Source organism: Oenanthe melanoleuca, chromosome 23, assembly GCF_029582105.1.
Source record: "Oenanthe melanoleuca isolate GR-GAL-2019-014 chromosome 23, OMel1.0, whole genome shotgun sequence".
In the NCBI taxonomy this organism is placed as follows: Eukaryota; Metazoa; Chordata; class Aves; order Passeriformes; family Muscicapidae; genus Oenanthe; species Oenanthe melanoleuca.
The window spans coordinates 342,478-370,265 of NC_079356.1; the positions used below are offsets into that span (position 1 = coordinate 342,478).

The window sequence follows — 27,788 nt, forward strand, 5'->3', positions numbered from 1 at the left end:
CCCAGGAGCTGTTGGGTGCTGCAGTGCAAATCACCCACGGACTCCCTTAATCTGGGGCCGAAGCACCAGTGGACCATTCCTGTGCCCACCCAGCCTCGCTGGGGCGGGAGTGGGGAGTGGAGCCGCTGGGATGCTGATCCGGCACTGATGCCCCTTTTTACCTCCATAGGAAACTCGGCTGAACTGTGTCCGGATCGCTCGCAAAGGTGAGCCCTCCCCTCCCCTGATCGCACCGGGCGGGGGCTCCTGCCCGCGGCTGTGCCGGTGGGTGGGTCCAGCACTGGCGGTGGTTGGGCTGCATGGGATGGGTTACTCCAGCCACACCCCGCACTCTTTTGTTCCCCACTCTCTTTGGCATCCGGAGTTTTTCCCGTGGTTGAATTTTCCTTCTTAATGTTGTTACCATGGTGGAGGTGGCAGGCTGAAGTGGTGCTGGATGCTGAATCCAGGGATGGATGATCTTCCCTGGGGTGTGATGAAAGGTGCACAAAGGGACTGTCTCACCCCACTGGACCTGAGAGAGGAACTTGACCACAGTCATAGCGTGGCACCACAGAGCCCTGTAGCATCTTGGTGGAATAACGTGTGTTCATGGAGAAACGAGCATCCCATGGGATGAATCCCAGTGTTTTCATGTCTGATGTTGCCAATCCCCTTGGAGTGGAGTGTGGTGGGTACTCAATGCACCCTTGTCCACCCTCCCCTCCTGCCTGTCCTTGTCCCCTGGCAGCTGCCTGCAAAGAGAGCAAGCGTCCCCTGGAGGTGTCCCAGCACTCGGAGGAGATGGGGCTGATCCTGGGGATCTGTGCTGGGGGGCTCATCGTCTTGATTATCCTGCTGGGAGCCATCATCGTTGCCATTCGGAAAGGGTAAGGACACCTGGGCTGGTGGCTGTGCTTCATCCCTCCCTGCTCAGCCCTTCTCCACCACCCCAGCACTAACTGGAGTTACTGGTGGGCATTCAGGTGTGCTGGGCAGGCTCCAGACACTCCCTTGAGCTGTGTGTCCATGTGCCTGTGCATCCCACTGCACACAGAGCCTCTGTGCTCTGTGACACCAGGCACGGCAGGGGACACTGGGGACCGAGCTGCAAAGTCCTTTCCCGCTCTGCACCTTTGTTCCACTGTCTCTCTCCCCCATATTTTTTGGTCTTTTGCCTCTTCTCCTGCTGCTTCTTGGCTTTGTGCTGCTCTGTGATCCTGCATGGATGGAAACACTTCTGGCCTGTGCCCGAGCCCCACACCGGTGCCAAGCCCAGCTGTCCCTGCTCTGCCAGCTAACAGCAGCTGTGGGACCCCAGGGTGTGCAGCCCCACACCCCCAGCCCAAACTTACCAAAATCAGCTTAATCTGCACTGAGATGTTGCCTCTGGGCTTCTCTGTTGCCTTGGCCAGGCCAGCACGAGCACATCAGCATGGATGTGGCTGTGTCTGTCGTGGTGGGCTTGTACTGGGGAGCTCATGGGGTGGGAGGGAGGAGGACGAGGGTTTTTCAGGACACTCATCCCTGGGAGCACTGGGGATGCAGCCAGTGCTTTTCACGTGGCTGCAACGCCCTGGAAAAGTGGCTCCTTCCGTGCAGGGCTGGAGGCAGCACCGGGCTGGGGGGGCTCTCAGGGCTGGATAAAGGACAGCAATTAAACACGGGGCTTGGGAGGATGGAGCAAAGTACGTGAACAGCCAGAGGGAGAGAAAAACAGCAGGGCAGAGCCTCTGTAAACCTGCATAGCTCTTTATGGCTCCATGCACCCTGATCCTTGCAGATTTACACTGCTGGAAGAGCGGGGCTGTAGCACCCCTGCACACTTTGAGCTGCGGGGCTGGCTCATGGCTCCGCTGGATCCCTCCCCGATGGAGCAAATGCCAGCAGTGCTGATGTGTTTTGGGGAGTGATGCTGTGGGTGGGAAGCTGTGAGTGTGGCTGCTGCATTCCCATTGCTGGTGCTGTGGGACAGGAGGAGGAGAACCTGCTCTGCTTCAGCATCCCAGGATGAACCTGTTGAAGGATAAACCAGAACTACAAATTAGATCTGGTGCTCAGAGCCCTGAATTTCAGGCTGTTGGGAAGCTGGGATGAGCTTATAAACCTTCTCCAGAGTGCTTTGCCATTGGAGAGACACTGATGTGGTGGAATGGAAATGTAGCTTTGGAATATGTTTGTCTCAATAAATGGTGCACTTGGGAATGTGACATCCCAATGCCATCTCCCTCTCTGGGCCCCTAACCAGCAGCTTAGGGAAAATCGCTACTTTTGGGACATCTTTGTTGCTCACTCTAAAAAATTATGGAATAACCCCTTGGACAGGGGTGCTGTGGACACCCACCACAAGTGTGGTCGTGCTGAGAGCCAGTTCTTGTGCTCTCCTGCCGGGGTGCTGGCTCCTGCCTGGAGTAAATAACCTGTGGGTGCCACAGGGGAGCCTGATTCCTTTACGGTGCATTGGATTTTCTGGCAGCTGACTTGCCCTGTAACCTCCCTTCTCAATGCTGGAGAAAAGCTGCTTATGCAATTTCTGCTGTTCTCTTGGTTTGCACGCTTGCCAGGAGGAACTACTATTCTTACTCCTATTACCCGTAAGTAATTGTCATTCTCCTGCTTTACCCTCCTCCTGGCCGCCCCCCTCACCCCGCTGCTCCAACAAGTCCTTATCTCTGCCAAGTGCATTTTAAGGGTCTCTTTGGATCAGGGAAAATAATGCTGCTGAGCTTGTTAGAGACAGAAGGCAGCATAAAGGGGAAGGGTCAGTGACTCTGAGTGGAATTCTGGATTTTAGCAGTGCCTTGCAGTGCTCCAGCCCCACCATGATGCCGACACAGGCTCAGATCTCCTGTTCATCCTTCTGGTCTAATTGCTGCTCTGGTTTCGGAGCCTGATGCTGCCTCTCAAAAACATTCATTCAGGTTTCTTTGCCTAAATGACTTGAATTTAGGGTGTGAGGTTCTGTCCCAGTGTGAACTCCTGGGATTTCTCAGCATCTTTGTTAGGTGTCTGAAGAGACCCTGGATGTTGGGAAAAGCCTCTGCAGTGGGTGCTGAGCATGGGTTTACTCAAGGGGGTCCAGCCCATCCTTTGGGATGGATTTGGCCCTGACACAGCTTTAAAGTCACAGAATGGTTTGGATTGGAAAGGACCTTAAAGCTCATCTCATTCCAAGCTGTGCCATGGGCAGGGACACCTTCCACTAGACCAGGGGTAGTGCCTGGAGAAATAGGGCTGGGGAGGGCTGGGGCAGATCCAGGCAATGGGAGATGGCTGGAGAGAGCCTTTGGCTGCACAAGGAGCACTCCTGACTGTCCAAGGGCAGGGAACAGGAGGGGACATTGAGGCTGAGCAGCTGGAGTAGCTGCAGCCAGTGAGGGATGCTACACACGCGGCTTGGGACAGCAGAGCACCAGAGCATGATGACCACACTGCTGCAGATAATCTGTCCTGCTGCCAGGAAGAATCCTGGAGCTCTGAGGGGACCTTAGAGCACCTGATGGTGAGCCCTGCTCACTTTTGCTCCTGCCTGCTGCAGGAAACCCGTGAATATGACCAAAGCCACCATCAACTACCGGCACGAGAAGACGCACATGATGAGCGCCGTGGACAGGAGCTTCACGGACCAGAGCACCCTGCAGGAGGACGAGCGCCTGGGGCTGTCCTTCATGGACACCCACGGCTACGGGCACAGAGGTGAGCTGCAGCCTGCCTCCCCTCCTCTCCTTCCAGCTGTGGGCACAGAGGTGAGGGCGGTGACCAGGCATCCCCCCGCTCCCATCCCACAGCTGTGGCAACCAAGGTAAGGATGGGGATCCTGGCCTCCCCTGCTTCCTTCCAGCCGCAGCCAAGGTGCCCAGTAACTCAAAATGTCACAGAAACAGCCTGCCCAAGCTCGAGGAGTGTTTGGGCAGTGCTCTCAGGCACAGGGTGGGGTTGCTGGAATGTCTCGGTGGTCCTTGTGGGTCCCTTCCAACTCAGGATATTCTGTGATTCTATTGAAGGCTTGGTGTTACATCTATTTTAGACTGCTGTGTGTGGCATAGCAGGCTCTTCCCTGCCTGTGTAAATCTCCAAGAGCACGGATTCCATCGGTGTTGGAGCTTTTTCCACCATCCAGGCTGTGCTGAAGGGAAGGTTCTTGTGGGGAGCTGGGTCTCCATGTCCTCATGGAGATCTGAGCTTGTGGCTGGGCAGCTTGAGGTCATTTGTGGGCTCAGGATCTGGCTGCAGCCCCCCTGGAACTGGGTGAATCCCACCCCCTGCCTTATGCTGAGGTTGGAAGCGTTTCCTGGGCTTTGAAGGGTTAAAGAACCCCCGCACTCACATCAGAGGGAGACTGATAACTTCACACCCACTGGAGGATGTGTCTCCATGCTGATTTAGTTGTGAAATAACTCCTTGGATGCCCCAGTTTCAGCCATATGCTAATAACATCTGTTACAGTAGCTGCAAGGTGCTGCCTGCCCGCGGCTCTCCCGCACGGGCTGCAGGATTGATGCGCTTCCCCCACTGTCTCCTGGATCTTTACAGCCCAGAGGGCAAACTTTGCCTCCTCCTAATGCATAGAGCTAGCATGTATGTTTTCTTTGGTTGCTGTTCTTGAAGCTCCCGAAGGCTGGTGGGGCTGAGCTGGGGAGCCCGGGCTGCCTGCCATGGCTGGGTTTACATGGCCACTGCCTGGAAACATCCTTAATTAAGGAAGGGAAATTAATGACTTGGTGACTGGTTGGTGGCTGTCCCCTCCCACTCCATTCTTCAGTTTCTGTGCATTTAAAAGAAAGTCACTAATCCTCATGGAAACCAAGTGGTTCCTCAGTGGAACTGTGGAACTCTGGCAGCACCTTGCAAATGCCAGCAATTAATTAATTTCTCGTTAATCCCAGCGGCTGATGAGCCCATTGGTCAGGTCATGGGGTGTGGAGCACTCTCCTGTGTTGTCCTGTTGGTTCCCACTACCAGAGGACAAGGTTAGATGGGATTTTGGTAAGGAATTGTTCACTCTGAGGGTGGTAATGTCCTGGCACAGGGCATGCAGAGCAGCTGTGGCTGCCCCTGGATCCCTGGCAGTGCCCAAGGCCGGATTGGAGAGGGCTGGGAGCAGCCTGGGACGGTGGGAGGTGTCCCTGCCATGGCAGGAGGTGGCTCTGGATGGGCTTTAAGGTCCCTTCCAACCCAGACCATTCCATGGGTCCCTGCCTGCCCATCTCTGGGAGTAGTACAGAGCATCAGGTTTTGTGCAAACCCAGATTTTGGGATCTGGTGTGGGAGCTCTCCCTGACAAACACGGGTGAGGTTTTAGACAGGCTGTGCTGGTAATGACACAGCAAAGGCACAAACCAGGTAAATACTACACAGACTCTCCATCTGACAGCAGTGAGCTCCATTTGTGGCAGCGTGAGGAACCCAGTGCTGGTCTCTAGCAGTGAGGGAAATGAACTGTTAAGCTGTGCTGGAGACTTTGGCAAGGTGATTTTTCAACTCAGGATGTTGTGTGAATATTTGGGCTTGGAGCTCTTGCTTGTCTGCATGGGAGCTCTTTGTTCCAGCCGATGGGAAATGAGATTATTACCCCTTATGGCCTTGCCCACTGATTTCTAATAGATCTGCTGGGGTCCTGAAAGGCTGTACTGGGCATTTTTGGCTTTGTGGTGTAGAAAGAGCTGCAGAGAGCATGAGGGGGTGGGAGTGGGATTGGGGGCTGCACCTCTGGTTGTCCCCCAGCATCTCCTGGGGTGTTTCCCCCACCCCTGTGCGGGTGCGAGGAGGCGATGGGGGCACAGCCCGAGGTTTTGCCGCCCTGGTAGCCCTGCTTGTCCCTCCCCCGTGCAGGTGAGCAGCGCAGCAGCGTGGTGAACGAGTCCAGCAGCCTCCTGGGGGGCTCCCCGCGGCGGCAGTGCGGCCGCAAGGGCTCCCCGTACCACACGGGGCAGCTGCACCCCGCCGTGCGCGTGGCCGACCTCCTGCAGCACATCAACCAGATGAAAACGGCCGAGGGCTACGGCTTCAAGCAGGAGTACGAGGTGGGACAGCTTGTGCCAGCTCCTCAGGGGAGTGGGAGGCAGGATGGGCGGGGGGACAGGGGTAGGATCTGTGGGCAAGGAGAGGATGCTCCAGGTCTGGAACTCTGGGCTGGCATTGTCAGCATGGGGACTGTCCTGAGTCTGGATCCAGTGGCTGGTGCTGACAGCTCTGGGTTATTTGTCAGCTTGGGCAGGTCCCTGAGATGAGCCAAAGCATCCCAGCCAGCCCTGTCTGCAGTGTGTCATCCCAGCTCTCCTGCAAGGGCCAGGGCTGCTCCTTCAGCTGCTCCTTCCTTTCCCTTTCCCTCCCCTGGGCATCACCGTTCTGCTCTCCAGCACACTTGGCCTGTGATAAGCATGGCCATAGCCTAAGGACGAGCAAATCCTCTGCAATCTGGCAGCTCCAAGACCATGAAGACCCTGGGGATGCTGGAGAGGGTGATGCCAGCGGAAGGATTTCTTTCCCAAGGGCTGTTAGCAGCATCACGTCCATCCCAGCTGGCCAGGTTGGGGCACTCGTAACAGAGCAGGTTATTTCTCAAGCCTCTGCCTCAGCACAACCACCGGGGTCATTTTCTGACTCCTCAGTGTCCCACAGGTCTGGAGATTGAAATTTCCCAGTGAAAATACTGTTTAATGCTCAGCTGTTTCAGGAAAGGAGCTCGCCCCCCTTTTCACGCATTGGACAAACCAGGGCTTGTGATAATCATTAGTGCTCCTTGAAAAGCTGCTGTATGTTCTTGGAACTAGTCATTTGAAAGCACTCAGATATTATGGGAGGGGAGAAAACATGTAATTTCCTTCCACTTTCCCCCTCTTACGCCAATCTATGAATGTCACTGTTATTACACACAAACCTGTTCTGTGCTAGGGAGAGAAAGGAGCTGGGGAGGTTTAGGGAAAAAAAACTACAACCAACCCTGGGAAAAAAAAAAAAAAACAGGCAATCTGTAATTTGCTGGAAAATGGACCATTTTGCGGATGCAACAGGAGTATGTAGCTGGCAGAATGTGCTGTGGAGGTGGAGATGGGGCTGCAGGAGCCAGGTGTTGGGGTGGAGGGACCCCTCTGTCTGTCCTGCTCCCCAGGGAGCTCTTGGGGCTGGGGGGACCCCACAGTCCTGCCCCCGGCTCGAGATGTCCATCCTTTCCTTACAGAGTTTCTTTGAAGGCTGGGATGCTTCAAAGAAGAAAGACAAGACCAAAGGGAGACAGGATCATGTGTCCACATGTGAGTGCCTTTTGCAAAGGCTTAGACACCCCAAACCGCTTCAGAATCCCAGAATCCTGCGCTCTGCAGATTCCTGGGCCACAGTGATTGCCTGGGCTGCCCTGGGGGTGGCCAGGCACTGATGGCTCCTGTCCCTTTCCCAGATGACCGTCACCGCGTGAAGCTGCACCCGCTGCTGGGGGACCCCAACTCTGACTACATCAACGCCAACTACATCGATGTAAGTGGGGACAGGCCGCTGTCCTTGGGGCTCTGGGCTGCAACAGGAGCTCCCTGCGGGCCCTCAGGGTCTGTCCTGCAGCATTTGGAGGAGTTTGGACAGCCAGGGCGGGCTGGTCAGTGCGTCCCTGGAACGCATCATGAAGGACCTGCCTGATGTATTTGCGTTCATCAGCACATTCTGCTCACTGCATCTCTCCCTGCTCTGCTCTGTCCCTCCTTTCTCATTCCCTCTCTGCTGTTCTGTCCTTCCCTCTCACCTGCTCGTGTGGCTGTGGATCTCCCTCCCCCTGGGTGGGGCATGCAGAGGCTGAGAGGGCCAAGGGACCATCTGTGGCTCCCACCAGGGTGCCCTCGATCCTGGTGGTGTGTGTGAGTCTGGGCAGAGCCCAGCCCTGGTGTCCTCTGAAAGCAGTGTCCCCAGGAGCGATGTCCCCTGTCACTCCAGTGTTGCTGAGACCAGAGCAGGTGCAGGAAAGCTCCACAGTCTCCTGGAAGCAGCAGCAAATGCCACTCTTCCCTCCTGCCCACAGGGTGTGTCTGTCAGTGGTGGCCGATCCCAGTGCCCGAGCAGTGTCCCTCAGCCTGTCCCTGTCCCCTGTGTCCTTTCTGCTGTCTCTCCATGGCCTGCTCTGGGGCAGGTGCTCTAACCCCTCTCTGCTCTATGCCTCACTAATGTCTCTGATCTTTTTCTCTCAAACCTGTGTCCCAACGGGATCCTTAAGATCCGGATTAACCGAGAAGTAAGTAGACTGTTCCCCCTCTCCTCCCTTCTCTGCTCCCTTCTCCTGCCAGGCCTTGCCCTGGCCAGTGTGGTCTCAATACCATCAGGGAGAGGCAGGCTGGGAAATTGTGTAAGCCTGGGAAAGGTCAAGGGAATGGGAAGGCAAGGTCTGTGTGGCACTGGGGCATGGAAAGCAGGGCCAGTGTGCTCAGAGAAGGGGTTGAATTTGACCCACAGAAATCCCCTGTGGAAAGACTGGTGGGGGATGGAGAAGCCACTGTCCCCTGCGTGCGTGTGGAGTGGTTTAACTCTGCAGACCGTGGCCAGGGTTAGGATGCTGTGCTTGCAGTCCCTCTGGCAGCAGCCTGGCTGGAGTGTGCTCTTTGGCAGGTCCTTATTAAGGGTTGGGCAGCTGGGATGGAGGAGAGTGGGGCTGTCAGCACCAGGTGGCTGCTGTGGAGTGGGGGGTCACTAGTGGGGCTCTCCTGGCAGCAATGTGTGGCAGCAGGAGCTGGAGCAGAGCTTGTGGATCCCTCAAGGTGCTGATAAAGGATTTTGGTGCAGATCAGGGATGCAGGTTGGGCATTACATGAGCCTCTTGTGGGATGCAGGAGATGCACCCTCTCAGGACAGGGTGTATTGAGTGTGGGATGGCTGCTGAACCTTCTCCTCCTGCAGTGGATTTGCAGGACCTGGCCCAGTGGCTGTGGGGAATTTCTACCAGTTGAGTGTTTGGGAAATGTCTAAGGGTCTGTGCCCCAGTTTGGGACTGATGTCTCTGCTTTCCTTGCAGGGCTACCACAGGTCCAACCACTTCATAGCCACACAAGGTGAGTCATGCCCTGCCCTCTCAGCCAGTGGTTCCTCAGCTCCTGATACAGCAACCATGTTTTGTTCCTGGTGGGATTAAACCTTGCAGGAGCAGGAAAGGAATGGAGGGGGCGAATATGGAGCAGCTCCCACCCGTCCTGCCTCCCCTTGGGAGCCCTGCACAGCCCTGGGGAAAAGGGCTCTGAGGTGCCTTGGAGCTGTTGGTGCCTCAGAGGCAGGAGGGGGGACGTGGTGGCATTGGGCCACTGCCAGGGCTGGGTTCTGCTGGTGGTGCCCATCCATCCGTGGGGCTTTTACTGTGTCCCACAGGGCCCAAGCAGGAGATGGTGTACGACTTCTGGCGCATGGTGTGGCAGGAGCACTGTTCCAGCATCGTTATGATCACCAAGCTGGTGGAGGTGGGCCGGGTAAGGATCCCATCCCTGTATCCCTGTACCCCTGTATCCCTGTATCCCATCCCTGTATCCCATCCCCATCCCATCCCTCCGGGCTCCAGCTCTGCTGGAAGCACCTCCCCAGAGCCAAACCCCCCTTCTGTGCTCTCCTTGCAGGTGAAATGTTCCAAGTACTGGCCGGATGACTCTGAGATGTACGGGGACATCAAGATCACGCTGGTGGAGTCAGAGACGCTGGCTGAGTACGCTGTGCGCACCTTCACCCTCGAGAGGGTACGGCCCTGCCCTGCCCCTGTCCCTGTCCCTGTCCCTATCCCTGCTCCTGCCCCTGCCCTGCCCCTGCCCTGTCCCTATCCCTGTCCTTGTCCCACCCTGCCTCAGAAAGACCCACCCCCCCGGCACCTCTCACCCTCCACAGCTTGGCATTTACGAGTATCCCGTTTATTTAACCCGTTGTTCCTTCCTTTGCCTTTTCCCTAGCTCTGCACCCTGTGCCAGGCCAGTGGCTCAGTCCCCCCTTGGACAGTGAATGAGTGTTTAATTTTCGTGTGAGTGTGGTGGGGGTGAAGGATGTGTTCCTCCCCTCTGGGCTGGAGGTGATGTAGCCATCACTCTGCAGCGTGGTAACTGGAGATGGAGCCAGTGCAATTTACCCCTTAATCTACAGGAATGTCAAATTGCAGTCTGGTTATAGGGCAGGGAGACCTGAGGCTGCTGCCACCTCCTCCTTTTTCTCCTTGGTGACTTTTAACCCTCTTGCAGCCAAGAGGAGAGAGCTGTGGGGCTGCCTGAGCGTGTGACTGCTGTGTAGTCCATCTGCCTGGCTGCTGAGCTGGCAGAATCGTGTATTCCTGAGAAAAGCAGGCGTTGGAGTGACGCTGCCCTGTCACCCTTCCCTTGCAGCGGGGTTACTCAGCGCGGCACGAGGTGAAGCAGTTCCACTTCACATCGTGGCCCGAGCACGGCGTCCCGTACCACGCCACGGGGCTGCTGGCCTTCATCCGCAGGGTGAAGGCGTCCACGCCGCCCGACGCCGGCCCCGTCGTCATCCACTGCAGGTGGGCTGGGGGGACCTGAAGCTCATCCCCTGCACGGCCAGGGACGCCTTCCCCTAGTCCAGACTGCTCCAGCCTGGCCTTGACTCCCTCTGTGATGGAATCTGTCCGTGGAATGTCACCACTGGGCTGATGGCAGCAGGACGAGGGGCTGGGACAGACAGGGAGCAGCACTGCTTTGGGGCTGCCCCAGCCTGGTGCTGGTAACACAGCTCTGCCCCAGGGGACAAGAGTGAAATGGCAATGAGCTTGACCACTGCTGGTGGTCAGTATGTGGGGTCTGGCCGAAGGGCGAGGCAGGGGGGCAGCAGGACAGCCCAGTTCCCAGGGTTACCCACAGGGCTGTCCCTGCAGGGCTCAGCCCCTGGGATGCCAGAGCTGGGAGAACACACCTGAGTGACACATCTGAGCAGCTTTCGTAGCTCCCCTGCCCTGAGCAGGCATTCCCACATGATGGGCTAATGGCTCTTCCTCCACTGGGCAGACCAGGGGGAGCTGATGAGTGGGAGGGGTTTTTTTATTTTTTGTTTGATTTCTCCCTGTCAACTGCCTCATCAGTGTTCATTCACCAGCCAGTGTGATTAGTGCCCATAGCCTGTAATCACTGATAATCACGACGAGTGATTCATCAGCCCCAGAAATTAGTATTTCCCTGGAAAAGACTCTGTAGGAAAGGAGTAGGGGGGTGGTTCTGTTCCTGACACATCATGAGGGAGTCAGGGCACAGCAGATCTTTGACTGTGACTCCAGCCGTGCCAGGGCCTGGGATGTCACCACTGCTGGGCTGGCTCTGGGCATCCTGTTGGGCTCAGCCTTACCCCGAGGGTCTTCCCTGAAGCATTCCAGCCCGCCCATGCCAGGGGAACCTCCCTGCTCTCACAGGGCTCAGAGCTGAGCCCTCCTTGGTGCTTTTGGGCTGGGATCTCAGAGGACTGTTGGCACTCAGATGGTTCAGTTGTTGGTTTTGTTGCAAAAACCATATGTTCTACTGTCTTAAAAATGAACTTCAGACATGGATGCCCACCCACAGCCTGACCATCACACACCCTTGGGGCTGCAGCAAGACTGTTTGGGCAGATTTAAAGCTATGCCAGGCTCTGGAGGTGTGTGAGGTCCTGGCAGCCCTCTGGGTTGCCTGGTACAGGGTCTGTGTGTTGAGCCCTCGCCCACAAAGACCTTGCTCAGTGCTCAGCGGCCTTTTGGGCTGTGTGTGGGTGCCAGCACAGACTGGGAACGTGTTTGCTGTTTCCTCTTCCATCCCCAGTGCTGGCACAGGGAGGACTGGCTGTTACATTGTCCTGGATGTGATGTTGGACATGGCCGAGTGCGAGGGCGTCGTGGACATCTACAACTGCGTGAAGACGCTCTGCTCGCGGAGGATCAACATGATACAGACGGAGGTGAGCGGCTGTCGGGGGCAGCGAGCCCGGGGCTGCTCTCACCTGCTGCCTCTGGAGGCCCAGCCCTGTGCCCTCTCCTCCCCAAAGGAGCAGTACATCTTCATCCACGACGCCATCCTGGAGGCCTGCCTGTGCGGGGAGACCAGCATCCCCGCCAGCGAGTTCAAGCCCACCTACCAGGAGATGGTGAGGATAGAGCCACAGAGCAACTCCTCGCAGCTGCGGGAGGAGTTCCAGGTGAGTGGCCCAAAGCCTCTGCAGCCGCCCCTTGTCCTCACTGTCCCGGTGACCCCTGCTGGGACGAGGCAGGGCTTTGAGGGGGACCTGTGCACCTGCAGACCCTGAACTCGGTGACGCCGCACCTGGATGTGGAGGAGTGCAGCATCGCGCTGCTGCCCCGCAACCGCGAGCGCAACCGCAGCATGGACGTGCTGCCGCCCGACCGCTGCCTGCCCTTCCTCATCTCCGTGGATGGAGACAGCAACAACTACATCAACGCGGCCTTAACCGACGTGAGTGCTCCTGGGGAGGAAGGGGCTGCTTCCCGCGGCTCAGGCGGCTTTGCACGGCAAAACTCGGATTTATGGCCTCGTTTTGCACGAGGGCTCGTGGCAGCTGTGTGCAGGGGAGGGAAGGCTCAGCACTGGTGTAATGCGCCCTGCACCCCTTCTTTTGTGTAGTAACACCCTGCAAGAGCTTTCCTCCTGCTCTCACGAGCCAGGCACTGAGGGGCTTCAGGATTCTGCAGTGACAGTGAAGCAGGGGAGGAAGAGGAAGCTTTTGGGGGGGTTGGTAGCATTAAGCCCCCCATGTGCTGCCAGCCTGCCCGTGATCTTTCTGCCCCTCTTTCTGGTGTAACTTGAGGGGACTCTGAACTGCTCCCAGAGCCACCAAGCATCCCCCTGGTGCAGTCAGAAAGGGCCCCATGGTGACAAAGCTATTTCCTAGTGGCTGATGAGCACCAAGCAGAGCAGAGGATGCTGCAGGCTCCAAGCCCACGCTGAGGGATGGGGTCATTCATCACCAGCCTCACTTCCCTCTCTTTGAAATGTTTGCACAGGCAGCACAGAGCCCCTCATACCTAAGGCATCTTCCCAGACCCTCCTGGTCACAGCTAAGTGCTGGCACCAGGCTGAGCATTATGTTTCCATGCTGTGGGTGATTTATCCCACTGGGTCTCTGCAGATCCCATCTCCCTGATTCCTGCTCCCACAGCAAAAGCACTTTGTAAAGCAGAGTGGGCTGCTGGTGGTGGGGAGTGGCTATTGTAGTGCTGCAGTGGGATGGGAATTTCAGTTCCAGCTTGCTTGCTGTTTGCATATCCATTTTATCTTTATGCATCACTGAGCCTCCCTTAATCTCTGCTAAAGGGTCAGTGAATGAAATATTTTTTATAGACAGACAAAGCCCTTTGGATGAAATTCTTGCTGAAGGGATAAAACCTAATTTCCCTCTTTGGGTTAAAAAAAAAAAAAGAAAAGTCTCATTCTCTTTAAGTGCCAAAGTGGTTTGCTCAGCCAGTCTGTCCATCTGTCAGATCAGCTTGGCCTGTGCCACCTGTCAGCAGTGCTGGTGCCAGTGGGTCCATGCCCTGTCCACACCCTGCTGTCACTTACACCCATGCCAAAGAAGAGGGTGCCAAGACAAGCCTGGGCAGTACCTTGTGAAATCTCTTTCAACTTGCTGCTCTCATGCCCCTCCTTGAGGGTGGAAAGCTCTCTCTGAGTGTTGGGGTCTCACTGCTGCCCATGGACTGGGCTAGGGGAATGGTTCAGTAAAGCCATTTCTGTGAGCTCAGGAGGTTCTGCAGCAGGCAGAGGACCCCCGCTAGCAGAGAGCTGTGCTGATTCTGTGTCTGAAGAGGCTTGAGCCAAACTGTGTTAATTTAAGTGTGCCTAATGCAGTGTTGAGCTCAGCTGTCCCTTGGCAAACCAGCAGCAGGATGACCATCTTGTTCAAAGCACAAACCAGAGACAGAGTAATTTCTTTTCCTCCCACTTCCTTCTTGCAGTCTCTAGGATCTTTTCTTTGGGATTTTCTTTCCTCCTCACAAATAAAAAAAATTGAGCTCAGGTCAGTGGTTGTCTCTGCTGCTCTCAGTGCCTTGTGGTGGGGTGCTGTGGGTGGGGGTGGTGCTGTGGGTGATACTCCAGTCAGGGCCAGGGTGCAGAGCTGGGCTCTGGGCTCTTCTGGGAGCCACGGCTTTTGTCTGTTCTTGTCTCAAAGGTGACATCTTTTCCCTAATTATTTATGCAAAGTACTCTTTCCTGTGAGAGCAAAATGTAGATGTTTTCATCCTGACCAAGGGCAGGGATCACTTGGATCTCCTCATCACCAGGGCATGGAGGGACTGAGGCTGTGCCAGGGAGATCAGCTCTGCTCAGGCACGGAGAAGAGAGTTTTGGTCCCACTCATCTGGTTGCACTGATTCTTTGGGGTGTGACAACAGTGGCTGCAGTGTCACCACCATGTCCTTACTGGTGCTTGTCTCTCCTGTCTGCAGAGCTACACCAAGAGCGCTGCCTTCATCGTGACGCTGCACCCGCTGCAGAACACCACCACCGACTTCTGGCGGCTGGTGTACGACTACGGCTGCACCTCCATCGTCATGCTCAACCAGCTGCACCAGTCCAACTCCGCCTGGGTGAGTGCTGCTGGCCTGGCCCTGGCCGGCCCACGCTGCCTTGGTCCTGCTCTGTTCCCATGCCCTGTCAGCACTGCAGCCCCTTGCCTTGCTCACTCAGCCGTTTCTCCTCTGCAAGGGGACATGAGACTGTCTGCAGCACTCAGGATTTGTCCCCTCTAAGCACAGGGCTGGCCAGTTGGACCAAAGAGGTGTTGAGCAGCAGCCCAACATGGGTGCTGGGTGCATGGCACTGGTGTTGCACTTACATTGTGTTGGTATTGGTGTAACATTGGCGTTGCCTTGGTGTTGAGTTGGTGTTGGCTTTGAATTGGTGTTGGCTTTGCTTTGGTGTTGAGTTGGTGTTGGCTTTGAATTGGTGTTGGCTTTGCCTTGGTGTTGAGTTGGTGTTGACGTTGCCTTGGTGTTGAGTTGGTGTTGGCGTTGCCTTGGTGTTGAGTTGGTGTTGGCTTTGCCTTGGTGTTGAGTTGGTGTTGGCTTTGAATTGGTGTTGGCTTTGCTTTGGTGTTGAGTTGGTGTTGGCTTTGCCTTGGTGTTGAGTTGGTGTTGGCTTTGCCTTGGTGTTGAGTTGGTGTTGGCTTTGCCTTGGTGTTGACTTTGAGTTGGTGGTGGCATTAAATTGCTGTTGGTGATCTGTTGGTGTTCCATTGGTGTTGACATTGCAATGGTGTTGCATTGGCGTGGTGTTGGTGTTGGCATTGGCATTAAACTGATGTTGTGGTTCCATTGGTGTTGACATTGCTCCAACAGCTCCATGTCCCTCGAGCTGGAGGCAGCTCTGCAGGTGTGATCTTACCTGAGCAGGGCAGAGGAACAGAATCTCTTCCCTTCCCTCTGATATTTTTCCTCTTTACCCAGCCCTGCCTCTCTCCCACCGTTTGTTCTTTGGGGGTGTCTGGGTTACAATATTTAGCTGGATCCTAAATGTTTACTGATGTAAGACCAATAGGTAATAAATCAACCTTTCCAGGAGGCAGCTCCAAAAGGTGACTTTGAGGGTACAGCCCTCACTTGAGCTACGCCTTGCCAAGGGAAGTTTTAATATCCAAATGATAGTTCTGAGTCTGGAAGGCTCAGAGAACTCGGAGATTTATGGCCCCTATTAATAACCAATTATTCCTGAGACACGTTTGCTGTGCAGTTGGGCCCAGGCCGTGGCTGACCTGCGTTGCTAAATGCCCTGTGAAAGTGTGGTGACAAACATCATATATTTTGTGTTGCTGCTGGTTTCCCAGCTGTCACACTGTGAAAACAATCTCACCCATGCTCCAGGGACCGAGCCATCCGTCAGTGCCGTGACGGACACAGGGAGGGGGAGTTGCTCCTCAGAGATGCAGGCTGGGATTGCTTTGGCTTGGTGGGATGACCTGGCCATGGGACCAGGAGCACTGACATCCCACATTGCTGTCACTGCTGGTGGCAGTGTGGCTCTGAAAGCCAGCAGGGTTTGAGAGCCAACTGGGAGCAGGTCCGTGCTGGAGCTGGGGCACAGCCCATCCCACAGTCTCCTGGATCAGCAGTGTCCATTCCAGGCAGTGTCAGCTCTTGTGTCCGTGGAGTGTGAGGGGCTGTGTGGGTGCTGGGGGTGTGTCCTGGTTTGGAGGACCAGGAGCTTCTCTTTGAAATGGAGAATGTAAACCCCCTTCCTCCAAATTATTATTATAATTTTGAAATTAAGGGGCTCTCAGGCAAAGATATGGGAATTAGGAATAACAGTTCTTTACTAGGAAAATTAAAATAGAAATGCAATATTACACAGAACAATCCCAAAGCACTGCCAGAGTCAGAATCCAAGCTGACACCCGTCAGTCAGTCAGGGTGTTGGCACAGTCCCATTCAATGGTGGCTGCATCCTCCTGCAGTGGCAGATGTGGTTCAGCTGGAGCAGTGCTCCTGGAGAAGGTGCAGTTTCCTCTGAAGCCCCAGGGATGATGTGGAAAGGTCTGGTTTTCCTCTGGAATCCAGTGGGTAAGGGCTGCTCTGGTGTTCCAAATCTCAGTTTTTATCTGGGTAGGAAATGTTTGGCTCCTCCCCTGGCTGGAGCATCTCCCAGTGGGATGATGGAATTTTATCAGTCATGCACTGGGACTCACTGGCCATTAACAGGAGATATCTCCTGGAGGGAGGATGGGCTGTGGGAAAGATAAAGATGATTGCCCAGCTGGTTTAAAGATGGCCCATGAGCAGATAATATGTGCCAGGAGATCAGGGGCACTGCCCCAGCTGGCTGCAGCAGGTGGGGACAGAATCCACATTTCTGGGCACATCAACCCAACACCAGGTGGACCTGAACTTTCATCTCAGATCCCCCAGTAAGCTGGGAGTGAGAAACAGCACTGTGGTGCAGCACCGCACTCTGGGGCCACCATCCCACCCTGGGCCACCCCGTGCCAGCAGCCCCCGGGTCCAGCTCCAGCCGCTCCTTTCCTGGTGCCTGATCCCTTCCCGTGTCCCAGCCCTCGCTCCAGTCACGGTGAGCTGTGCTTCTCTCCCCAGCCCTGCCTGCAGTACTGGCCCGAGCCGGGGCTGCAGCAGTACGGCCCCATGGAGGTGGAATACATCTCGGGGGTGGCGGACGAGGACGTCGTGTCCCGGCTCTTCCGAGTCCAGAACATCACACGGGTGAGCTGCCTTGTATGAATTCCAGAATCCCAGGGTGCTTGGGCTTGGCAGGGAACTTCTAAACTATTTTGTTCCTACCATGGGCAGGGACACCTTCCACTATCCCAGGCTGCTCCAGGCCCCGTGCAACCTGGCCTTGGACAGTTCCAGGGATCCAGGGGCAGCCACAGCTGCTCTGGGCACCCTGTGCCACAGCTTGACAACTCCTTTGGTGGGTAAATTTTCCCCTAATATTCCATCTAAACTTCCCATGATGCAGCCTGAGGCTATTTTCTCTTTTATAATCACTTGTTTCCTGGGAGAAAAGACTGTTCCCACCTGGCTTCAACCTTTCAGGGAGTTGTAGAGAGCAGTAGGATCCTTCCTGACTGCTGGCGTCTCCAGCCTAACTCAGCTCCTGCAGAGGAGGCAGACCCAGCTCTCCTCCTGCCAGAGAACTTGAAAAATTATCATTCATCCAATATTTCTAGAGTCTTCAGCTCCTTGAAAGGTGTTAGAAAACTGCAGGAAAACTTCCTCCTGCCTGAAGGTCCATCTCTGCCCTACCACACACATAGCACAGGATGGACACGTCCCACATGGGCACAGCAGCTCCCCTGGTACCAGCAGAGCCCTTTCCCTGCAGGATGAGGAGATCCACACAGATTTTCACCCTTTGTCAGTGCTGCATGGCTGGTTAAGCTTTCCTTGAAGGGAGAGAAATGCAGGGCAGCAGGGAAGGGATGTGGTGATGCAGAGCTGTACATGGAAAGGAGAAGCAGATTTACCTACAAATGCCAGCTGGGACGAGGTGGCATCCCTGAGGTCTTTAAACTCCTGATGGTTGCCAGCAGGCTGAGGCCAGTGCCCCAGTGAAGGTCACTGGGCAGATGGGAATTAGGGAGCTTGGAAGGGAATGTGTGGCTTGGCTGACAGCCCGGCTGGGAAGGTGCTTCAGCAGGGTGGCAGGGGCCAGTGGAGATAAATCCTGATTATCTGAACTCTTAACACAAAGAGGGTTTTGGTTCACACTCCCCCAGGGAGCATCTGGCATTTCCTGGGTGTCAGCACAAAATCCTACACCAAATATGCTCAGCTCTCAGGTGGTAGAATATACTCTGGGCTAAATTAAAATGCAGTGTGATGGAAATCTCTCGATCGACCAGGATATTCCTCCAGGGAGCAGATTGCTGGAGCAGGGCTGGGAAATGCATGGAGCCACTTTGTGCCAAGCCTTGCTGGAATGGAGATGGGTGCTGGGGCTGTCACAAGTGCTCCAGAGCTTTCACCTTACTTCAAAGCAGATCCCAAAACTTTCCTTCCCAGGCTGTCAAAGGAGTTTTCTTCTGTTTTAACTCAATTTATTTGTTTCCTCTTCCTCCTCTGCCTTCCTGGTTTCCAGCTGGAAGCAAAATCTGGAGCCTGGGGTGGTCAGCACATCACTAGCTCACATCAGAGCTCCCAGAACCAGAAGGGTTCAGGAAAGCTCCCAGAAAGGTTCAGGAAAGCCCTTGTTTGAAATGTGCAGGTTGGAGTGGGTACCAAGTGCCCCAGCTCCCTGTTCCCCTGCAGGAACACTAGTCCTGCTGGGTGGAGAAGGTCTGGTGCTCATCCCACCCAGCAGGCACCTGAAACTGGGTGGACAGAGCCCTCCAGAGCTGAGTGCCCCCATCTGGGCCTGACCTTCTCCTCCTCGTGCTCCCACACATGAGCTGCGAGGGGGTGGCCGTGGTCTCATCCCATCCCATCCTGAGCAGGAGCCTCTCATCTGCCCAGCTAATGCCTGCTGAGCTCCATGGATGTAATCCTCCTCCTGGATCCAGCTAACCAGATTAGGTTTCCAGTCTAACCAGATTACCAGGTATTAAGCTCCTGCCTCCATGGCAGCCTCTCAGCAGCCTCCTGGTTTACAGCGAGCCGCACCCCGTGGATCTTGGACATGCAGAGGAAACGTGATGGAGAAGCCTTGGGGGGCTTGGGAACAGGTTTTGGGGCACACAGAGACAGCCCAAGGTGTGTGAGGTCGGATAGGCCGTGGCAGTAGAGCTCTCCTGGGTGGGATGGGTGCTGGAACCAGCGTGAGCTGGAGGCCAGGGCTGGACCATCCATGTTAGAGCAGCACGAAAGGGTTTCCCTCTCTGCCTCTGCTGTCCATGCGTGGCAAATCCTCCTGCCCTCCATCAAACCTCCAGCAGAAGGAAATGAGGGCAGCCCATGGGTTCCAGCTGATGGTTTTGCTTTTGCAGTTGCAGGAGGGGCACCTGATGGTCCGGCACTTCCAGTACCTGCGCTGGTCAGCCTATCGAGACACCCCGGACTCCAAGAAGTCCTTCCTGCACCTCCTGGCCCAGGTGGAGAGGTGGCAGAAGGAAAGTGGTGATGGCAGGACTGTGGTGCACTGCTTGTGAGTGTCAGCTGGGGAGGAGCAAGCTCTGCTGGGGGAGAGATACCTCCAGATTCCATGGCCACGGCTGTGCCTGGAGATCCTCCACAAAGCCCTCACTGGGCTGACTTTGTCCCCAGATGGGGCTGCCTCTGCCACAGCAGGAGTTTTGGGTGATCTGTGATCACCTCCTCTGTGAGATGGATGCTCAGCAGAGGTGACACAAACCTGCCCTTTGTGCTGATCCCTCACCCTTGGGGTGGTCCCAGCCCTGTCCCCACACCCTGTGTGTGTGACAGGCTCCAAAGGGACATGGAGGAGCTGTGCCATTCCCACCACCTGCTACTTATTGTGGGGACAGAGAGTTGTGGAGTGATTTGGCTGGGAAGGGACCTGAAAGCTCATCCCATTCTGGAGGGACACCTCAGGGTACTCCAAGCCCTGTCCACCCTGGAGATGGTCTGCAGCCCTCCTGCCAGTGGGACTGGCTCACACACACCTTTGTGCTCCCCTCGGATGGGACCCAGCACGTTCACAGATGGGGAGAGACAGCAGGCGAGCCTGTAATCAAAAACTAATTACAGCCTTGTCCATCTTCGTTAGCTGAGGGATAATTTGAGAACATGCTTTATAAAGATCTGGCATCGTGTTCTCTCTTCCTCTCCCCTGTTCCCAATGCTGTCAGGCTTCAGGTGTGTGCTGTGGGAACAGGGGTTCGGCCCAGGATCTGGGGAGGTTCCCAGTGCCCTGTGTGGATCATGGGGTGGTCTCCAGGCAGCAGCACCCCCACGTCACCAGCCAGGGCAGGGGGGACACGCAGCTTCCCTAAGGTCACAGGAGTTGATCCATGGCAGGGCTGGGAGCTGAGCCCAAATGTCCAAGATCCAGCCTTGGTGATCCCAAAAGGAGTTTTCATGCTCTTGTGAGGGTTGGAGGGCAGGATCCTTGTCCTGCCACCCCACGGGGCAGGTTCAGGTCCCCTGATACAGGTACAAGCTCTGGGATATCCCCTGGGATGTAGGGCTGGACAGAGAAAGGGAGACTTGGAGGGAGCAGGAATGTGCTCTGATGCCACCTTCTCTCCCTGACGTGTGTGTTTGTCCCACCAGGAACGGAGGAGGCCGGAGTGGCACCTTCTGTGCCTCCACCATGATCCTGGAGATGATCAAGTGTCACAACATGGCAGATGTTTTCTTCGCTGCCAAGACCCTCCGCAACTACAAACCAAACATGGTGGAGACCTTGGTGAGCACCAGACCCTCCCTGTCCACCCCAGCCTGGCTCACAGGAGAGGTGCTGGGGATGCTCACCCCCCAGAGCACTCCTTTCCACTCCAAATTGTGATGAGCTCCATGGGTGTCTTCACACCAGCACTGTGCTGGGATGGGCTGGAAGTGGGGCAGCTCTTCAAAGCAGCTTGGGCTTGTCTTCATCCTGCCATGCCTCAGAGTCAGTGCTGGGGCTGTTGGAAATCCTCCCCAGGAGGTATAAAGCAGAGTCATGTTAATCCTCAGGATGCAGCTGCCTTTCTTTGGAAGGTTTGTGGTGTTGGGAGCAGCGCTGGTGTGGAATCAGATAAATTCCTGTCGGAAATACAAAAGGGAATGAGCTCCTGGAGTGAAGTGAATGGGTGGACAAACTGCTGGGAGCTGCAATGGAGTGATGTGTCCTGAGGAGGAGGCTGGAGCTGGCAGCAGGTCAGGGCAAAAAGCCCTTGCCCTAATTCAGGCCTCAAATGATGCAACGGAGGGAGTGGGCTCATGTCTGTCCCCGTGGTGGAGGGATCCAGGTGCCTCACTATGTTTAAAAGCAAGTCAGCTGGAAATGTTTGCCCCATTTGGATTATAAAATCTCTAAATTGCAAAATGAAATGGTTTTGAGGAGGGGATGTGATTTGCATTAGGAATTAAAAGCAGAGGAGAAGGTGAGGGAGGGGAGAGGGGAGCAGGGGGAGGGATGCAGATTAAGGAAAGATGATGTGACAAGCATGAAGCCACCAGACCCATTGGGCTAAATTGCAGGGTATTAAAAAAGGCAACATTTCCCATCAGGACACAAGCCTCCTCCTGCCTCAAATGAACCTGAGCTGGCTATTCTGGGAATCTCAATCTCCAGAGTCACCAGGAGGCCAGATCTGTGCCTGGTGTAAGGAGCTCAGCCCAGCAGAGAGCACTTCCTGCTGCCTGCGCCTCTTCCCCCTCTGATTGCCCCAGGGGTTATCTTTATGGGATGATAAATGGAAACAATCCCTTTCCTTAATCCAAAAAGCATTATGTGCTTTTAATCTGGGCTGCCCAGCCTCCTCACTTTGAAGTCCCACCTGGGACCCCGTGGCCGCCCACCCATGTGGGATAACAGGATTTTCATGCTGGTGCTGGGGCTCCAATCCCCATCCTGTGGCCAGGATCTGGGCAGATGAGCTCTCCCCTCTCCCACACCCAGAGCATTCCCAGCCCCTGTAGCAGCTCCAAAATCGTGATTTGTTTGGGGTTTTTCCCCTGCTGGGGCTGGTTTTGCTCACTGGAGCACCATCTCCTGGGATGGGCACTGCCATGGTCAGAGCTGTCCCGAGGATTTTGTACTGTGAGCTGTAGGAGGGCAAGAGCAGGGGACAGCTGGTGGAAAGGAGGGCAGGGGTGGCTGAGTCTGCCCTCACAAGCCCCAGTTCAGGGATTCTTGTTATAAAACCAGGAGTCAGTCACTCTGGGCTTTCCCTTTGTGCAGCTGACGGGGAGTGAAGGTGAGAGGATGCTGACACCATCCCTGGGTGTCTCAGCAAAAGATGGGGAGAGAGCCTGCTCCTGCTGGGCAAGAGGATTTGTGATAAAGGAATGTCCTGCCAGCCAGAGCAGGGCATCTCCATCCACTCCAACCATGGATATTTGTCTGGGTGCTCTCCCCTTTTCCAGCCTCTGCTGAGCTCAGAGACAAAACCTCCTCGATTTCCTGCCTAAGGTTTTATTGTGACACCTCTGACCCAACAGCTCTGCACCACTTGGCTGACACATGCCAGTCACTGAGGTGATGAGGCTGCAGAGCCCCCAGTGCTGGTTGTACCTGGGGTGGTGAATAAAGGTATTTTCACAGTAAGGGGGTGTTGCAGTGCTGGTCCCTCCCTCGGGGCAGGGGGAGGTTTTTCAGTGGGTTTCAGTGCTGCAGAGCTGTTGGGTCGGGGGCACCATGGCCCTGCCCCAGCAGTGGGTGTCCTTGGCAGGAGAGGAGCAGTGGAGTGCCAGTTTTCCTGGCTGTGGCCTCAGGGGGCCCTGACAGGCTGACCAGTGTTCCCTTAGGGCTGTTGGCTCGCTTTTTCCTCAGACACGGATAGATTTGGGAAATAGTTCCCTCGGGATTGTAACACCCTCTCTTCTCTCTCCAAACAGGAGCAGTACCATTTCTGCTACGACATAGCACTGGAATACCTGGAGTCCCTGGAGAGCAGATAGCACCTGGCCAGGAGAGGGGCAGCAAGGGCTCGTGCAGGGGCTGTGCCAACTGCCCTTCCAGCTGGACACTGTGCCCCTGCCTGGGGAGGGAAACAGCAAAGGAGCCACCAGGAAACTCTCTGGATCCAGAAAGCAAAAGGACGTGGAGATGTGTTGGCCACTCTCCATCTCCATCCTGTGCTGCCCATCCTCCCTGCCCTGGGTGTGCCCGGGTGCTGGATCCCAGAAATCAGCCGTTCCTCGGGTCACAGCCGGCTTGGTGTGCGGGGTGCAGCCCTGCCGTGCTCTGCAGAGCTCGGGGGCGGGAGCAGGAGGCCAGAGGGAGCTGAGGCTGCTCCCAGCAGGGAAGGATGGGCACTGCGAGATGTTGCTCTTTTGTGTGTGCGATTGAAGCTGCTCCTCAGGAGCCGGAGGTTTTCCCTCGGTGGGATTTTCTCTGAGCCGGATCAAAGACCCCCCAGGAGCTCCTGAGTTTCTTCCCGTTGGCACCATGAGTTTGATCCTGTTCTAGTTCTGTGAGTTCTGACCCTTTGTGTGTCCTGGACAGGCAGGGATGAGGGATGGGAGGGTGGAGGGCACTGGCCATGCAATGTCCCTCGGCAGGGACCGTCCTGGTGCTTTTGCAGAGCTCCTGAGGGGATGGTTCTCCAGCATCTCCACACCTTCCTCTCCATCTGGAGGAGTGAATTCCTCCTGTTGTCCCACAGGCACTGGCCCATGGGTCTGTTTTAAACCCTTCCCTTGTGCATCACTTCGTTTGAAGCAAAATCCTCAAAATTCTGGTCTGTCCCAAGCCCTGTCTGGATTCCACCCCTGGGCAGTTGCCTGTTGATGCTCTTGGCTGTTGCTGGGCCTGGTGGGGTGGGAGGATCAGTTTTGGAGGGTGTTGTCTTGGGCTGAGCTGTGCCTAAGCCATGGCCATGCACTGGTGCTGGACAGGGGAAGGTCCCCACACTCCTGTGCCACCAGGGCTGGTGGCTGAAGCACCTGATGCTTTTTAGCTCCATCCTGCTGCAGGTGGGTGTGAAATGGCACTTTTTCCATCTGATGTTGTGGTAATCACAGGGATTCTGCTCTCAGCCTGGTTATAATAAAATAAACAGCCTTGGGAAGGCATCCAGGTGTGGGTCTGCCCGGGGCACTGAGGGGAGGTTGGTCTGTCCTCAGGGCCAGGCAGAACCTTCACCATCACTTCTGGGGGTGGAGCAGAGCAGATGGGAAGCTGTCCTCCAGGTGCTGAAGGCTCATGTGGCAGCCCTGTCTTTGATCCATCAGTCATCCTTCACCCATCCATGCTCCCCCACCCTCCAGCCCACCTCCCCAGGCAGGGGCAGCTTCCCACCCTGCCTGCCTGGGGCTGGCAATCCCTTTGCCCAGGGAATTCTCCCCAGGGAGTCATGAGGCTGCACAGCTGTGTGCTGGAGGAACAACCCAGATGTTTCCATCCACCTCCCAAGGGTGGGGGAGAGCAGGAAGAGCCATCCCTGCCCTCTCTGCCCTGGGGCAGTGTGCCACTGCTGTGCTGGTGGGGATTTCAGCACCACCCAACCCCTGGCTCTCCCACCTTCTCCCTGAGGAATTCACAGCCTGACAATAATTTATTCCAAGGGCTATATGACATCATTCCTTCCTTTCCATCCCTGCTGTCTCACCTGCTGTGTGCCCATTCTGTCTTGTCACCAAAAGGTTTTTTTACCCCAGCTGGCCCAGTAACACCAGTACCTGGCTACAGCACTACTCACACTGGGATAAACTGGTGTCCTCTTCCCAGTCCCCATCTCTCCATAGCCCTGTCTGCGCTGTCCTAGGGAAGGTGCTGCATGCTGGGTGCAGAAATTGTTTGGTTTTGTATGAAAATGGCTGAGCTGAGCCTCTGAAATCCCTGGGGATGGGATGGTTTGGGGGCTGTCCAGCCCTGGGAGCTGGAGGGATGCTGCTGCCTGGGCCACCCCATCCTCCCTGTGGTCCAGAGGGAGGGAGGGTCCCACAGGGCTCTGCAGGTAAAGTATTGCCAGAAAGGGGAAAGGGAGGACAGCTGAAACCCCAGTTAGTTCTACAGAGACAGCAGAGACTGGAGGAGTTGTATATATGTTTTAAAGTTGAGATTTTTTTCATTTTTATTTTATTTTGATACCTTCTTGCTGGGTGTCTCTGGGTTTTTAGGGCATCTCTGGCAAAGGGCAGATTTTGAAATCCAAGTGCTATAAAACCCAACCCATCTCCAACTCCTACTGAGATGTCCCTCTGACACGAGGCAAGGACATCCTGTACATAGAAATATATATATAGAAATCTATAAATAAAAATATAAATACTGTTCTTAAGATGGATAATGTTTATTGGTATTACAGATTGGAGTGGTGTTTTTTTTTTTTTTTTAATAAAAACAAAACAAAAAAAAAGGGAAAAATTAAAACTCAAGAAAAACCACCAAATTGGAACAATTTTGTCTATATGCAAAGTGATCCTAAAAGCTGGCAGCATCCCAGAGCTGGTGCCAAAGGGACCTGGGACCAAGAGGCAGCTCCACCATGGAGGAGGATGGACTGAGGGACTGAGGGAGGGACATGTCTGATGTGGATTGTACCACGCACATCCAGCTGTTGTTAACTAGTTTTTTTTTTATTATTTTGTTATTATATTATTATTTTTGGCTTTCTTTCCTTTTAAGAAAATCAGTTGCATAAATAAATGTTCCAAATTTGTGATGGCCTCTGGAGTTCTTTCCTGGCTTTGAGCTGGGAGCTGTGATGTGGGGAGCCCTGAGGTGCAGGAAAAGCCTCTCTCTCTCAGCCCTGTCTTTTTGAGAGTAGATTTGCAGGTTCCTACAAAGCCCTCACGGGGTTGCCCTCCTGGAGACCTCAGACTGGGCAGGGTTTGGCTGCTCACAGCTTCTGGTGGAGCTTCCCCATTGCTGAAGAGGAGGGAGAAGAGCCCCAAGACCCAAGATTTCCCAGCTGGAAAATGAAATCCTGCTGTAAGAAGAGCCTTCAGGAAAAGTTGCTGCATTGTCTTCAGTGATTTATTTATTACGAAGCAGCCTTCAGTTAAATGTGTTGTGATATGAAACACTTCCAGTAACACTTGAGTCTTAATTTAATGGAGACCAAGGAAAAAAATCTAATTGACTTGTCAGGATTGTTTTTCATCTTTAATTAAGGCTTGTGAAGAAAGCAGTAATTACACTTTACTGAGAAATAATAAAAAGGGGGATCACGCAAATCCAAACCGAGTCCTGCCCTTAGGAAGGCTCTGGGGGTGTGGGTCAGCCCTGGCAGGGGTCCCTGAGGCTGAGCTCCGTGTCCCAGGGCTGTCCTGGAGGGCTCAGGCTGCTCTGAAGAGAGAGACAGCAGCTGCTCCCAGCAGGACCCGAGAACTGGGCTCGTTGAGGTGAAAAAGGGAGGGGGGACAAGGGGACAAGGGAGGTGGCCACTGGCTTTGGTGGCTCTCAGGGGTGTGGGTGGCACCTGTGCCCTTCCTCACTTCATTCCTGCGACTTCTGGAAGTGGCATGGACAGCCCAGAGAGCCAAGAGGGCTCAGAGCCACCACAGGAGAAGTCCAGGTGCTGATCCTGGGGAGATGAACTGGGATTCATCAGCGTGTCCTGGTGAGTAATCTGTTGGAGTTGGGGATGGGATGGGATGGGATGGGATGGGATAAAGGGATGGGATAATGGGATGGGATAAAGGGATGGGATGGGATAATGGGATGGGATGGGATAATGGGATGGGATGGGATAATGGGATGGGATAATGGGATGGGATGGGATGGGATGGGATGGGATAATGGGATGGGATGGGATGGGATGGGATAATGGGATGGGATAGAATGGGATGGGATGAAACCCCTCTTTCCCTCCTGTGCAAAGCCAGGAGAGCTTGGCATGGGCAAGGCTTGAGGCACTCAGCTCCTGCTGCTGCTCTGCCAGGCCTGGACGGATCAGAGCTGCTTGAAGGGAGCACTGCATGTCAATAACTAATCCAAATACATGTCCAGTGCCCAACTCTTGGCTCTTGGGAATTGCTTGCCAACTCCAGGCCTCCTTTGTGCTGTTATCTGCAGCACACATGCCTGGCAGAGCTGGTAATAATTTCCCTAAGCCAATGTCATGGTATTGTTGGAGGTGACCTGGATATTCTCATTCCATCCACAGGCTCGTTCCCTATCCTGGCTGACAGACAGCACTGAAGTGTGGGGAGCTCAGCCCCAGCCCGGGGGTGTGCAGCCACAGGTGGGACCCCTGTCCCAGCCCTCCACCTGCCCAGAGGGGCCATGCTCCCAGGGGGTGCCCAGCTCTGCCGTGCCATCCTGCCCCTGGGAGCCCCAGAAGCTCTGCAGTGCTGCAGGAGGGTGCCCAGACCTCGCCCCCCAGGTGCCGAGGGCCGTGCCCAAGGTGTCAGAGGAATGGGCAGGGGCTCCTCTTCCTTCCCTTCCCTTCCCAGCGTGGGTCCCACCTGCAGCCCCCTGCTCGTCCCTCCAGCGGCTCATGGCACTTCAGCCCTCTGAGGCTTGGGTTTGTTCCTTTTGATGGGGCATTTTGGAAGCTGCCCTGAGCCAAGGGGCAGAGCAGAGCAGAGGCAGGGCTGGGGGAGGCTGTGTTAAACCCTCCTGATTAACCTCAGCAGATGAATTCATTAAAACGAGACCAAACTCAATTAATTCCAGCGGCCCATTTGTCACCTGGGCTGTGGCTCAGGCTGGGCTCGTGCTCTCCATGCCCTCTGATCCCTGTCCTGCAGAGCCCTGCAGAGGCTGGCATGGGGACAGTCCTGTCCCACTGCTGCCCTGGGGCAGGGCCATGTGCCCTCACCACCCATCCACCCCTGCCTGGCTTGTTTTTGGGCACAAGTGTGGGGTGGG

At 55.3% G+C, this 27,788-nt stretch overlaps 1 protein-coding gene across 2 annotated transcripts in view; it reads left to right on the forward strand.

The window, feature by feature from the left end:
• Positions 1-25,633, forward strand: part of PTPRU (protein tyrosine phosphatase receptor type U) — a 56,614-nt gene extending 30,981 nt beyond the window's left edge. The window contains exons 13-30 of one of the 2 annotated variants that reach the window (XM_056509041.1): positions 170-206; positions 731-869; positions 3,518-3,675; positions 5,812-6,002; positions 7,160-7,232; positions 7,376-7,452; positions 8,969-9,005; positions 9,316-9,413; positions 9,558-9,674; positions 10,305-10,459; positions 11,721-11,856; positions 11,944-12,093; positions 12,195-12,368; positions 14,360-14,500; positions 16,997-17,122; positions 19,348-19,505; positions 20,594-20,729; positions 22,865-25,633. In XM_056509041.1, coding sequence (XP_056365016.1) covers positions 170-206; positions 731-869; positions 3,518-3,675; positions 5,812-6,002; positions 7,160-7,232; positions 7,376-7,452; positions 8,969-9,005; positions 9,316-9,413; positions 9,558-9,674; positions 10,305-10,459; positions 11,721-11,856; positions 11,944-12,093; positions 12,195-12,368; positions 14,360-14,500; positions 16,997-17,122; positions 19,348-19,505; positions 20,594-20,729; positions 22,865-22,927 — 2,166 coding nt within the window. In that variant the 3' untranslated portion in view covers positions 22,928-25,633. Of the gene's footprint in view, positions 1-169; positions 207-730; positions 870-3,517; positions 3,676-5,811; positions 6,003-7,159; positions 7,233-7,375; positions 7,453-8,968; positions 9,006-9,315; positions 9,675-10,304; positions 10,460-11,720; positions 11,857-11,943; positions 12,094-12,194; positions 12,369-14,359; positions 14,501-16,996; positions 17,123-19,347; positions 19,506-20,593; positions 20,730-22,864 lie in introns of both variants that reach the window. The other variant, XM_056509040.1, reaches the window with a different exon arrangement.
• Positions 25,634-27,788: the final 2,155 nt, after the last annotated feature.